Genomic DNA, 12325 nt, shown 5'->3' with positions numbered 1-12325 from the left:
CTCCTCCTCCTCCTCCTCCTCCTCCTCATCATCATCATCATCTCATTATTTTTTTATTTTTATTTGTCAGAGTATGGATTTAGAAGAGTAAAAAATCATACCATGTTTTAGTTGATTATATTCAGGTTTTGTATGTGTTTGGAATTACAGTTTATTTTCTAGGTTGTACTTCTTGCTTCAGTTGAATTAGTAACCATCCTCATATAAGAGCACAAAAACCAAGTGTTAAGTATCTCCTGGAGTTTCTCCCGAAATGAATTTAAATAAGCACAGGTTCCTCTAGGAAATTCTAAAACTAATTGGCTTTGCACAAATTATTCTGCATATCTGTGTTTGGTAAGATTTTCTATATTTTTTTGCAAAGTAAAACAGTACTAGAAAGTAAATATAGCTAAATGACTACATAAAAATTTTAGTACACACTAATTTTAGAGCAACTTTATGTGCACAGCCAAATCGAGCAAAAGATACAGAGATCTTCCACCAACCTCCTGCCTCTACACAGGCAGAGCCTTTCTTCATCCCATAATTAACATTTTCCACCATAGTGGAACACTGATCATGTACACTAACACATCATGGTAACTAAATGTTCTTAGGATTCACTCACTAGGTGTTGAATATACTGTGGGTTTAGACCAATATGTAATGATGTATCCAACATTACCATATCATACATGATCATTCTGTTGCCATATAATCCTTGAGTTCATGCATCCATACTGCACGAAATTTACACTATTGCTTTGTTTCATAGAAATGTACTGATTAGCCAATTATAAGTCTTCCTTCATGATGCATTAAAAATACCTCGGTGCACTGATTTTATGTTCTCCCACATTTTGAATTATTTGGTTCCATGTTGGCATGTATGTTCCTTTATAAATACGTAGTCACCCGTATCTATGATGTGTGAGTTAACTTTACAGGAAACTTTGTTAGAAAAGCTTTGTGATGTTTGTTTCTTATGCATTGTAGAGTATCCAATTTGTTGGCAGAACATGGATCCCTAGGGTCTGGAGCCTATAGGTCAGTAGGTGAATGGCTAGAAGCAATCAAGATGGGCCGCTATACAGAGATTTTCATGGAAAATGGATACAGTTCAATGGACGCTGTGGCTCAGGTGACCTTGGAGTGAGTAATTTTTCTGATAATCTTTGCACAATTGCTGGGGCTAAAAAAAATAAAAAATTGCTCAGAATCCAATCTGGATGAGATCAAGGGAAACCAATTGACCTTTGTCCTCGAGCAGCAGCTCTCGAAGAAGCCACGTCTTCTTTATCCTGTACTGTTAACAGCTGCATGGTTAATGCTTCTCGTGGCCAGTGTCTTTGCTTTCTTGCTTCAAACGAATAGCATTTGAACAATTGGAATAAGAGCTCCTTGGCAAAGTACTGGTATTTTGTGCTGTGGAAAAGATGTTCTCTTACAGATTTTTATACTTGTCTTATGTTGATTGTAAATACAAAATAGAACAAACTGTAAGCACAATTGGTGTGGCTAGGCCTACGTAATAACATGACTTATTCCTAAATTTTAGCTCGCTACGTTGAATACCTAAATAAGGAGTGTAAACAAAGCCTATCTGGCAGGAATGTCATTTAATGTCTAAGTGGTGACCCTATATTCTTATAGTCCAAGAATATATCACATCCTGCCTCTACTGTATTATGTGGTACAAACTCAGTGGAAACAATTGTGCCCTTTCCTGTGTGCACGTTTAAGATAAAGTTTATTAAATCTAATTGAATAAAATCACTATAATTAAATACTAAATTATTTAAGGTTGTTTGTATTTTATGATATACTCTGTATGTATGATTATTTCAGCCTAATTGTTATTTGTGAAAACTAATTGTCCTTTTGGTGGTTCCATCTAGGTGACATTAATATTAATAATGTTTTAACCTGTGAATATAATGACAACATTCCTCAAATTGCCCACAAATTCAAAGGTTAAAATGTTGTTTTTAAAGAGTAGAAAATGTTAGAATATCTAAGTCACTAAGCCACGGTCATTATTTCATTACTTCATAATATAAATATCGGAGAGTTCTTGTGCCATCTCTACTATTCTGGCATTCTTTGATTCACTGAATTCACTGCTAATCTCCACAAAAGGTAACAGGGTACCATCATTTATCCCAGTTAATGTCACAGTCTCTGCTTTTCTTCCTTCATACTAAGAACTAAACAGACCTACTATCACAAGCACTCTACCTGCTTTTTAAATGTATCCAATGTCATTCCTAATGTCACTACCAAATCACATCTGTTGGATGCCATATCCCTTTTGTCCATTATTTCCTTGGACAGTCAAAGGAACTCATGTGTGGTATTTAAAATAGTATACTGAAAAACTTACTGATAATTTCAAGCTATTTTTACATGATTGCTATTTAATTTTTCAGTAAAGATGGTCATTTTAATTTATTAAAGTCATTTGTCATTTTATATTAAAATGATACTGTAGGTATTTCTTCTACCCAATGTCAGATTACTTGTAAATATATAATAAAATTATTTGCATTAAACAATGTCTCTTTTTTTTATTAAGACAGCATACATTTGTATATAATTAGGTCTACATTTTTGTTTTTAAGTTTCCAGAAAAGTTATAATCAAAAGGAATGGTTTTGCATTAACTACTCATGTTTTATTTTATTTCTTTGGGGCCCCAAAATACTATAAATGCATCAGTTTTTTAATGTGTCATTGTTCCACTTGTTCTTATTTCATTTAATTCCTTTCTATCTACCTTCCTGTATGTTCCTGTAGCCCCAGACTCTCCATTGTGGTGTTTTCTTCCCGAATCCTAACCTCCTGTCTGTCTTCTTCTAATGATTCTTCTCCAGCTTGCTGCCTCTGCCATACTGCTTTCTGCTGAGATTGTCTTTTAATTCATTACCTTTGACCAACAAGTAGTATGGAACTAAGCAACTTAGAGCTCCTTGCTTGTCAGAGGATGTTGGCCTTCTGATACTGGCAAATGCTTCACACCCCTGGACCTGGAATGATTACTCTGTTCCTTCCTAGAAATTGGGCCAGCAAATTGTAACTCTAATGAAGCAAATTTCTTGAAGAATTCAGCACCATTCAATACGTGTTCTCTGGTTACTGTGTTTTCGGTCAGTTTTTCTAATTGGTAAGAATATATTTATCAGGATATTATGTTAACTCACAAAATGAGAGGTAATGAGTAATTTGTTTTTTTCAAGAATTAAGACAAAATCATTTTTTGGGGCCTTCTAAAAAAAGAAAAGCAGCCAGTCATTGTAATTGCAACTACTGTAATTGGAAAGGACAGTATTATTATTATAATTTGTGACATCAGTTTGCTTTCATAGCAGGTTTAGGAAGAAACTAGAAGCTACAATCTGTCCTAGCCACCTCATTTGGTTAAAAGCTTTATTCATGGAGGTTTTTGTATGGATTATTCACCAATACATGCTGCTATGTGTAAATGTGGAAAATTTAAAAATTTAGAAGTCCTGGAGTCCAAGCATGTTGAGTGAAAGTTGCTTTCACAGGTAGATATTTTTGTCTGTTGATCTCCATTCCAAAGGCTTGCTGATCTGTGTGCAGCATTCATATTTGAATAAAATGTTGGGCCATTAAGGACAAAAAGTGTACTCTCGAGTATAAGGGCAATGAGATTTTGTAAGCTTGACTTAAAGCACATTGCAAATCGAATGGAAAGGTTTTAATTAAGAAAATAATCACAGCTGCTTTTCAGACATCTTATGAGAACAGTACTATCAAATTTTGGTTACTCAGAAAATGAGCGAAATCCAGTGATTTTAAGTATTATACCAATTGTATATAAGCTGAAGAGATTCTTATTTTCACTTAATAGAATGAAAATTTAAAGTACAATGGATATTTTCCAAATCTAAAGCCAAATGTGTATAGACTAACTCAACTAGGTTTATTAACTTATTTAAAAAGTAATTATTCATAATTTAGATGATATTAAAGCATGCACAAGAGAATTCTATTTTTTTCATAATTAAGTGAAAACACGTCCACACACAAAAAGTCTTATCCATTAAAAACTATCAACAAGGCATAGTTAAATCTCCTGTTGACTGCTCTACATGTATTTATTGTGTAGAGTAGCTGTGTAAATGCTCATTAGATTCTTTGAAACAAGTACATAAATGCAGATAAATCTATAACAAAAGCAAAACAAACAAACAAATCTCCAGCATAGGGAGTATTTATCTGTCCTCTCTTCCATCCAGCAAGTATTGATAGACAAAATTCCAGTAGAATGGCTAAACAGTGTGTAATGCTGAAGGAAGATGACTGATCCAGGGAATAAGTCATCCGCAACTGGATAAACTTTATCCTGAATAATCAACAACTGGCCCCAACATCAGCTAGATACTTCTTAATAATCTTTATCTTTTCATCTCACCCATTTAGCATCATATTACTCTAAGACAGTGTTTTTTTCATTGTCTAATATCATGGAATAGTGCTGAAAAGATGCAAGAATGTAATTGCACCAATGACCTTTCATTATAATAAGCAGCTTTTCTAAAACTATTGCCAACAAAATATAAATTCTTTCTACATAACAATATTTTTTTCAGTATGGTTAGGTTTATAAGCCCATGCTTAAGATGACACATGGTCCTGATGAAATTAGTATACCTATAAAGGAGATAATTTTTGTCTGTTAATCTCCATACCTGTAAAATTTTACATACCGAAAAATAAAGAAAAATAGTATATAATGCACCATTTTCATGTACTTCTTTAAAATTTATTGCTTAAAATAAAAAATTTCCTTATAAAATATTTTCTTTTTCTCAGTTTTCCCACATCCTTACTGCTAATCTGATCATTTATCATACATATGATGTAGTAAAGTGAGAACTGTAGGAAAAGCAAAAAAGTGAGGCAAACTACAGAAAATCCTTGAATGCATTTATAAATATTGAGATAATATATTTAACCTTTGCATTTTTCTAATATTTTAACTTTCATATGTAGTATCAGAAAAATATTAAATGGAGTTTTAAAGGAAAATGTTATGCTATTGAGAAAAATTAAACTTGTACAAGTTATCTTATTCCCCCACATTTTCTTGAAAATCATTGCATAGGAGTATATGCACTTGCATTCATTAAAGCATGATATTTTCTACACCTCTGTGCATTCATTTGGTGGCTCTGAAAATAATACATAAGATGTAAAATAAAAACCACAGCCTTCCATTGAAGACATTCAGTATTTACTGCAATATGTAAAATGCAGTGTTGTAATTTTATCATTCAGTTTCTCCCATAGACAAGGCAGAGTGGAACAATGTGGAAAAGAAAGAAAAAGAGAGATGGAGAAAAAGATAATTTTTAGTGGTCTGATTGTTTATATGCATTTTAGTGAAACACTGAATAATATATTGACCTTGAAATAAAATGTTATGCACAGTATAGTAGAAGAGTAAGACAAACTTGACTTAAAATCTGTTTATATGGAACATTCTGAAATACTGGAGATTTTACCTTCCTGTAAACATGCACTCTGAATCCACACATATTAACTAAATACAAATTCTGAAACATTGCATTCCTTAGTGTGATGCATTGATAATATTGAAAAATGTCATTTAATACAACAGGTTAAGAGCCTAGACATACTTTAAATGCAACTGGTGATTTGATAGTTCTCCGACCAAACAACCAACATATGGCATAGGGAACACGAAGGCACGCGTAGTCCTTCAAATTAAAGTTTTGCTACGGTACATGAAAAATCCGTGCTGTTTGAGCTGGAAAACCTGTAAATTCTTCTTGGTTTTTTTGCTCATTAAGGATAAAATGTAATGGTTATTCTTGAAATATTATTCCTAATAATCAGTAGAGCACTTTTCAGTGGTGCCGGTCACATGCTTCCGAGTAAGTAAACAGAGTAACCTCCGCACTTCCCAGCTTAAACTCATGACTAGCCCCTGTAAATTCACAAAGTTTATGCTAAAAAGTGCGTCTAAAAATATCACTTCTGCTCCTGGGTGAATTCTGTAGGATAGACTGTTTGCAGGTTACACAATTTAAAAGCTGTAAAGTTAGGTCCATCCTGTCCCAGCTCTGCGACACTGTTCGATACCATACACAATTCTTGAGAATATTAATCATCCCATAATAGAACCTGCCAGGAAAGATACATGGCATTATCACAGCAAATATGTAGGTAGTTCCCTTCATTAGATACTTCTTTGTTTGAATTGTAAATATTTGATGTTATATAGAGAGTTCCCATTTTACAAATAAATAAATTGTTACATTTAGTTTCACATGCTGTGCTCAAAATAATATCTGAAAATAATAAGAAAGTAAGAGCGTGGACTCTGGTTTTAGTCCTGCTACTGTTACATACTGGCTGTGTTATCTACCTAAGTGATGGAAATTCTCCAAACCTATGTTTTTTAATCTATATTAAAAAATCATATATATAATACGTAATTGATATCAGTTAAATATTTTCTTATTAAATGCAAAATACTTGTCTATGAACTCTCACCAACTATATTTATGTTTAGTCACATTATTCTCAACCAGCTAAGGTTTTGTCCCTCAGAACATCTGGCAGCGTTTGAAGACATTTTGTCTCATCACAGGGAGGGCCAAGGTGGGGTGGGCAGCTGGTCCACATGGGTGGAGTCCTGGACCCCGTTCGGTGCCCTGTGGTGCCCAAGACAGTATCGCCAACAGTGCGGGGTTATCCAGCCTGCAATATTCATGTAGGCAAAGCTGAGAAATTTAGTTAAAAAAGGACAAGATTAAATTCAAGTCTCTTTTTTTTTATTTCTAGTTTAGTCTGTAATTACGTATTTGTAGTCATTCTCATTATTGTACTGAAATTGATTTTGTTTCAAAGTGACTTTTGCTGATTATTAAATTTTGCTGATAGATTCTCTTCCGTGTCATATCCATTAGTATTTTATATTGTACTCTGGTGTCTTGTAAATATAATAATTTCTAAAAATATTCACATTCTAACCATAGCAACAACACTTTTTTGGTTTATTCCCAAAAACTCTCATAAGAAATCAATAAGAGAAAAAGAAACAAAAATTATTTTAATATGCAAGTTTAATATTAATTCAGATGGAGACTAGGTGTCCTTTTGTTTTTATTCTCTAATAATTCAAAGACATCTTTGAGCTTCTTCCTTTTTTTTTGATACCGGGGATTGAACTCGGGTCCTTATGCTTGTGAATCAGGCGGCGGAACCACTGAGCCAAATCCCCAGCCCCATCTTTGAGTTTCTTATTCAATTTTATCTAAAATAACTAAGATATCATCGTCTCCAACTCATTGAAATCTAAGAAAATCTGAAATTAAAGAACTTAGTAATAGCCAAAATGTTTCCTTTTTAGCCTATTATGTATGGCAAAGTATAGAAATCTTATATGGCAAACATCTTTGCCATTTAGAATTTTGAATTGTTCTCATTTTTTTCTATATTCAATACATATTATTTTTCAAATCCACATGAATTATTATATTTTCATGTACACAATTTAGGGGACTACCATTCATAAATATGTTATACAATAACACTTAAAAACCATGGCCACTTACTGTGTCTTGAGTTGCATAGCACATTGTGTTAGTGTAGAGATCTAAACATTTGTAGTTTTCTTTGGACTAATACGTGTTTTGTAAAATACACAAAACATATCTCGGAGGACTGTTTGATAGCGTGTAATCTTTAAAGTGTTCAATATGCCAATAGAACCTAGATGTTATGTGAAAGGAAGAGAGGTCCCATACTTCAGGTCCAAAGTGAAAAATAACCAAACAATTATTTTAAGAGTGATCGAGTAATTGATTATTCCCTAGCAACATTTACTGTATATAACAAATGTCTAGAAAGAGGCATTTAATGTGTTTGGTTTTCAACTGCTTAGCTGTAAATTTTTTAGTTATAATTTAAACTTTTAGCAAAAAGAAATCTTACACACTGTAGGTCCACATTTTCAAAACTCTTCAGTGAAATTGTACCCTTTAAGTTCAGTAATTCTTGGTATGATGAGAAAATTTGTTTTTCCACCACTCTGTGCTATTTAAATAGTGATGTTGAACAGGGATGAATATGCACTGTGTCGTACCCTGTTAAAAATATTAATTTGAGTGTACATTGATGTTTTCTCAAGGTACAATTTTAGTCTACCTTTGAAAATTGGACCCTGAATGTCTAAATTGGAACTGTACTCACTCACTAGTTTCTGCAAAAGGTTTGCCAGCGTGAAATATTGAAGTGTGCTACAAATTAAACCAATACATGCATCCAATGTGTGCTTTCTTCATGCAGGGATTTGAGGCGTCTTGGAGTGACTCTTGTCGGTCACCAGAAGAAGATCATGAACAGCCTTCAAGAGATGAAGGTGCAGCTGGTAAACGGGATGGTGCCATTGTAATCTCTTCCACTGTTACATCTTCAAGTGAATGATTCTGCACTTTGTAAACAGCCCTGAGACTTATTTTAACAGAAAGGGAGAAAAAGGGAAAACTGTGATTTCTGAACCTTAGGCAATCATCTGCCTCAGCCGCATAATTTGTAATCAGTGTTTTACTAAAGTCTCTGAATCTTCCTCTTAGTGTTTTCATCTTTTATGAAGCAACTATAACCTGAGTAAATAACAACACGAGGGTAAACATTATCTTACGTTACAGTAATAGCAAAGTCTTTCTCACTACTCCTACAAAATTTTGTATATGACATATATAAATATATAGTACCTTCAAAGACTGAATTTAAGTAAGCCCCATTTGAAACTCCCAGGGATCTATTTGAAAGGATAGATTTTATAGCCATGTGTGGGCTAAGAAAAGCTGCAGTTTATGCAAGTTACTTCAAGTCTTAAATGTCTGCAAAAGTGTATCGAAGAGCAATATGATTAGATTCTTAATACAGATCTTCTTTTGTAATTTAAAAATACTATTACATGGCATTAAGTTATAGAAACTAGTTTATAAACAATGTTGCTTGATCAAGGAAAAGTACAGCACAGGGTGTATATTTATTTTTCTGTGTTATAAAATTTACTTTTAGTTTCTCTTCTAGAGACAAGTAATAAATCTGTATATACTGTATAATTTTTCAATATACCCAGAAACTGACAAGTTGGAGTTGTGTGTGCTTGCACATGTGTGTGTTGTCATTCTGCTTGCCTTTTTAGTAATGTTTTAATTTTAATGACAGAACAGAACAGTGTTCCAGAGTATAATGTGAATGAGATATAAGAAAGCAAAGAAAGAAAATTTAACAAAAGCTGGTATCTCCTTTTCTCTCATGTATCCAAAAGCTACTAAGCTCTTTATTCACTAACAGGAAATGTCTGTAAGATTATATCGGCTTTAGCTTTTTAAAACACTTTGTAATATCTGTGACAATACAGTTCTTCTAGCCATTAATCTTGCAGTCCTGTAAGAAATTTCACCTTTCTGAGTCCCACAGAATATCTTGTCAAGCAGAGTTGACACAAAAGAGCGCTTTTCCAGTGAGATGTAAGAGAATTTAGCCACGCTAGATTCTGTTACCGTTGCTAAATCCAGGCACATAGCTCTAAGAGTCACCTTTACATGTTAATCCTTTGGAACCATTTCCATTCTGGCTCATCTCTAGAAATTTTGATGCTAAGGTAGAAATAGAATGATGAAAAATAGATGAATGCACTGATAGATATTTCTTTTATAATCTGGTAGAAATGGAAAAGTGAAAAATATATGCATAGTTTTGCTTTAGAATCTTGTTTCAAGACTTGACAAGAATGACTTGTTGATGGGTCTTTCATTTTGTGTTCCATTATGTAGCACTGAATTTATTTTTATGGGTCAGTCCAAAGTATGATTTCATTGGACTTATTAAGGAATGGAAGATATATCCTCTGTATGTTCCATATGCTACACTGTGAAAACTGATATTTGTGATAAAAATATTAACAGTTTATTTGTGGTTGTACAAAACTGAGCTCCTTAGGGAGATGAACAAATATTTTGTATCATTACACTTTATAAGATTATGGACTGGAGTGTGATAAGATATCACCTACTCCTGATTTTCAGGGGTAAAGCAGAGAAGCCTGGGCTATGAAACCCATAGAAAATGTCCGTGTGTTATGAATGGCACTCTTTTCCCTAAGCACTGGTTTGTAGATAGGTTAGCATGTGTAAGAGTAAAATTGGGGGAATAATTTATTTCCATTCTGCACACCCTTTATGTAAACAATGAAGTAGCTCTTTGCTAAAGAACAAGAAACCACTACAACAGTGAAAAAGAAAACAACATGCTCTGCACACTTTTCAAACTCTGTTGAGTTCCATTTCTGTAACCTATCACGAGCCGACACAAACAATGCTTCACTTGTACTCAGTTTAGGGAAATTTCCACAGAAAGGTGAAAGAAGTATTTCAATATCATGTGATAAAAATCACAAGTAAATAGGCATCATCACTGTTAAAGATGCATTTGTTCATTTCAGTAAACAGAAAATTATTGAAACTAATTCCTCTTGTATGAAATAACTGGATATTGTGTTGTACTTTATTCAGTTTTTGTAAAAAAAGTTAAAAATGATAAAGTAACAATTGAGAAACTTCAAAATAAGAATAGACAATGATTTAAAATGAAAACCACCACATTTTAGAGCTAATTGACTAGTCACAGGTGCGTAGCTCTAATGAAAGTACTGTTAAAATTGCATTCCATCTTCCCAAAAGAATATAAATGTGGATCCAATTTATTTACCCCCCCCTTGTAATTCTAGTGTTTACTTGGGAAAATATAGTAATTCAAAATGAAAGTTAAATAACTATGAAGCTTTAATCTATGTCTCACTTTGAGCATTGCTACAAGTGTCAATATAATTTTAGAAAAGAAAAAGATTTTCCAATAAGATAGACTTCAACCCCACGTGAAAAAATGCCTTCTAAAATACTTGTTCACCACAAGATGTGTGACCATCTGGAAAGTGCCTATCTAGATGCAGCTGTGAGCAGGGCAGCAAGGGGCAGCTCTCCTGAAATACACTTAGACGGTGTGCAGCCCAGGACAAACATTGTGTTGATAGTTTCACACGATTGTGTGATTCTTATCCTACTGGCTGAGATAGTCATACACCAGACTACCAAAATTCAATCATAGATTTGATAATTTTAGCGCATACTAGAGATATGTCAAATGATTGGTAGCTGTTTTTGTAATTATCAGTTGCAATATTTTTTGGCATGAATCTCAGTGTTGAACCTTGAAAAACAAGTACAAGCAGGGAATTGTTTTCAACTTACTGGTAACTGTTGAAGTCACTCAATTGTTAATTTAATAATTCTTTGTGTCTAATCTTACCATTTGCTTCTGTGCACTATGTCATTTAAACTGTTGCTTTTTAAAAATGTGTTCACTGTATGTAGAAATGTACAGATTTTGCTTTTCCCATTTAAAAAAATTAATGTACATGATCTTTTATTTCTTGTATTTTGTTCACCAAGTCAGTTTTCTAAAGTTCTAGGTTCACTGCATCTTGGGATAGAGGTGTAGCTCAGTCCTAGAGTGCTTGCCTGGAGTGCACATAGGCTTGGATTCAATCCCCAATACCACAAAACTGTATCAATAATTTATCTAGACTTAAACATGGCCAGCATTATCATGTTAACAAGGAAGGATATCCTTAGATCTGTTTGGAAAAGAATTTTAACTAGTGTGCATTGGTGAGGATGCTGTTCCACCTCTCAAGCTCAAAATGAAATTTTAATATCAGTTGAGCACGTATATGTTCGCATATCCGGTATTTAATTTTTGTGTGAAAGTAAAAGGTTTCCACACCATTCTTTCTCCCACTTGAAGTGGGTTTTCAGAGCACAAGCACAGATGATTTCCCTTTGGAAGGGTATTTTCCCTGTAATGGTGCGTTGAATGGCAAACACTCTTTGGGTAAGATATTAAAAATTTAATAGAAGTAGAATATTGTGTGGTAGAATGATATCTTTTCCTCATTTTGTTCTTTCTAAACATAAGAAGAAAGCTAAATGTGATAGTAAATTTTCTTTGTTATGTCCTGCCAGATGTTGAAAGTAAATTAAAAAGTAGGTACAATATGATGGTGATGATGATGATGATGATAATGAATAAATAGAATTAAAGTTCCATCTTTATTTGAAATTTAATACCTAGAATAAGTCATCGTATTTCAACTCTAGCACAGCTGGTTACACTGAATATTTTTCTCCATTATGATCTTAATTATATAGTAATGTATCCAAAAAAGAAATACATCAGAATTTTCCTTTTCATTTCTTGATCATTTATGAAAAAC

The 12325-nt window shown here is 33.3% G+C and overlaps 1 protein-coding gene across 4 annotated transcripts in view; it reads left to right on the top strand.

The window, feature by feature from the left end:
- The window catches only part of Epha5 (EPH receptor A5), a 306726-nt gene extending 294621 nt beyond the window's left edge, over nt 1–12105 (top strand). For 3 of the 4 annotated variants that reach the window (XM_033758857.1, XM_033758856.1, XM_033758855.1), the window contains 2 exons: nt 979–1134; nt 8326–12105. In XM_033758857.1, coding sequence (XP_033614748.1) covers nt 979–1134; nt 8326–8431 — 262 coding nt within the window. In that variant the 3' untranslated portion in view covers nt 8432–12105. The remainder of the gene's footprint in view (nt 1–978; nt 1135–8325) is intronic. The other variant, XM_033758858.1, reaches the window with a different exon arrangement.
- The last annotated feature ends 220 nt before the right edge of the window (nt 12106–12325 follow it).

The sequence above is a fragment of the Fukomys damarensis genome, unplaced genomic scaffold (assembly GCF_012274545.1).
Source record: "Fukomys damarensis isolate Sample0158 unplaced genomic scaffold, DMR_v1.0_HiC HiC_scaffold_35, whole genome shotgun sequence".
NCBI lineage: Eukaryota > Metazoa > Chordata > Mammalia > Rodentia > Bathyergidae > Fukomys > Fukomys damarensis.
The sequence above is the reverse complement of the archived record's forward strand: the minus strand, read 5'-3'. Positions and strand labels throughout refer to the sequence as shown.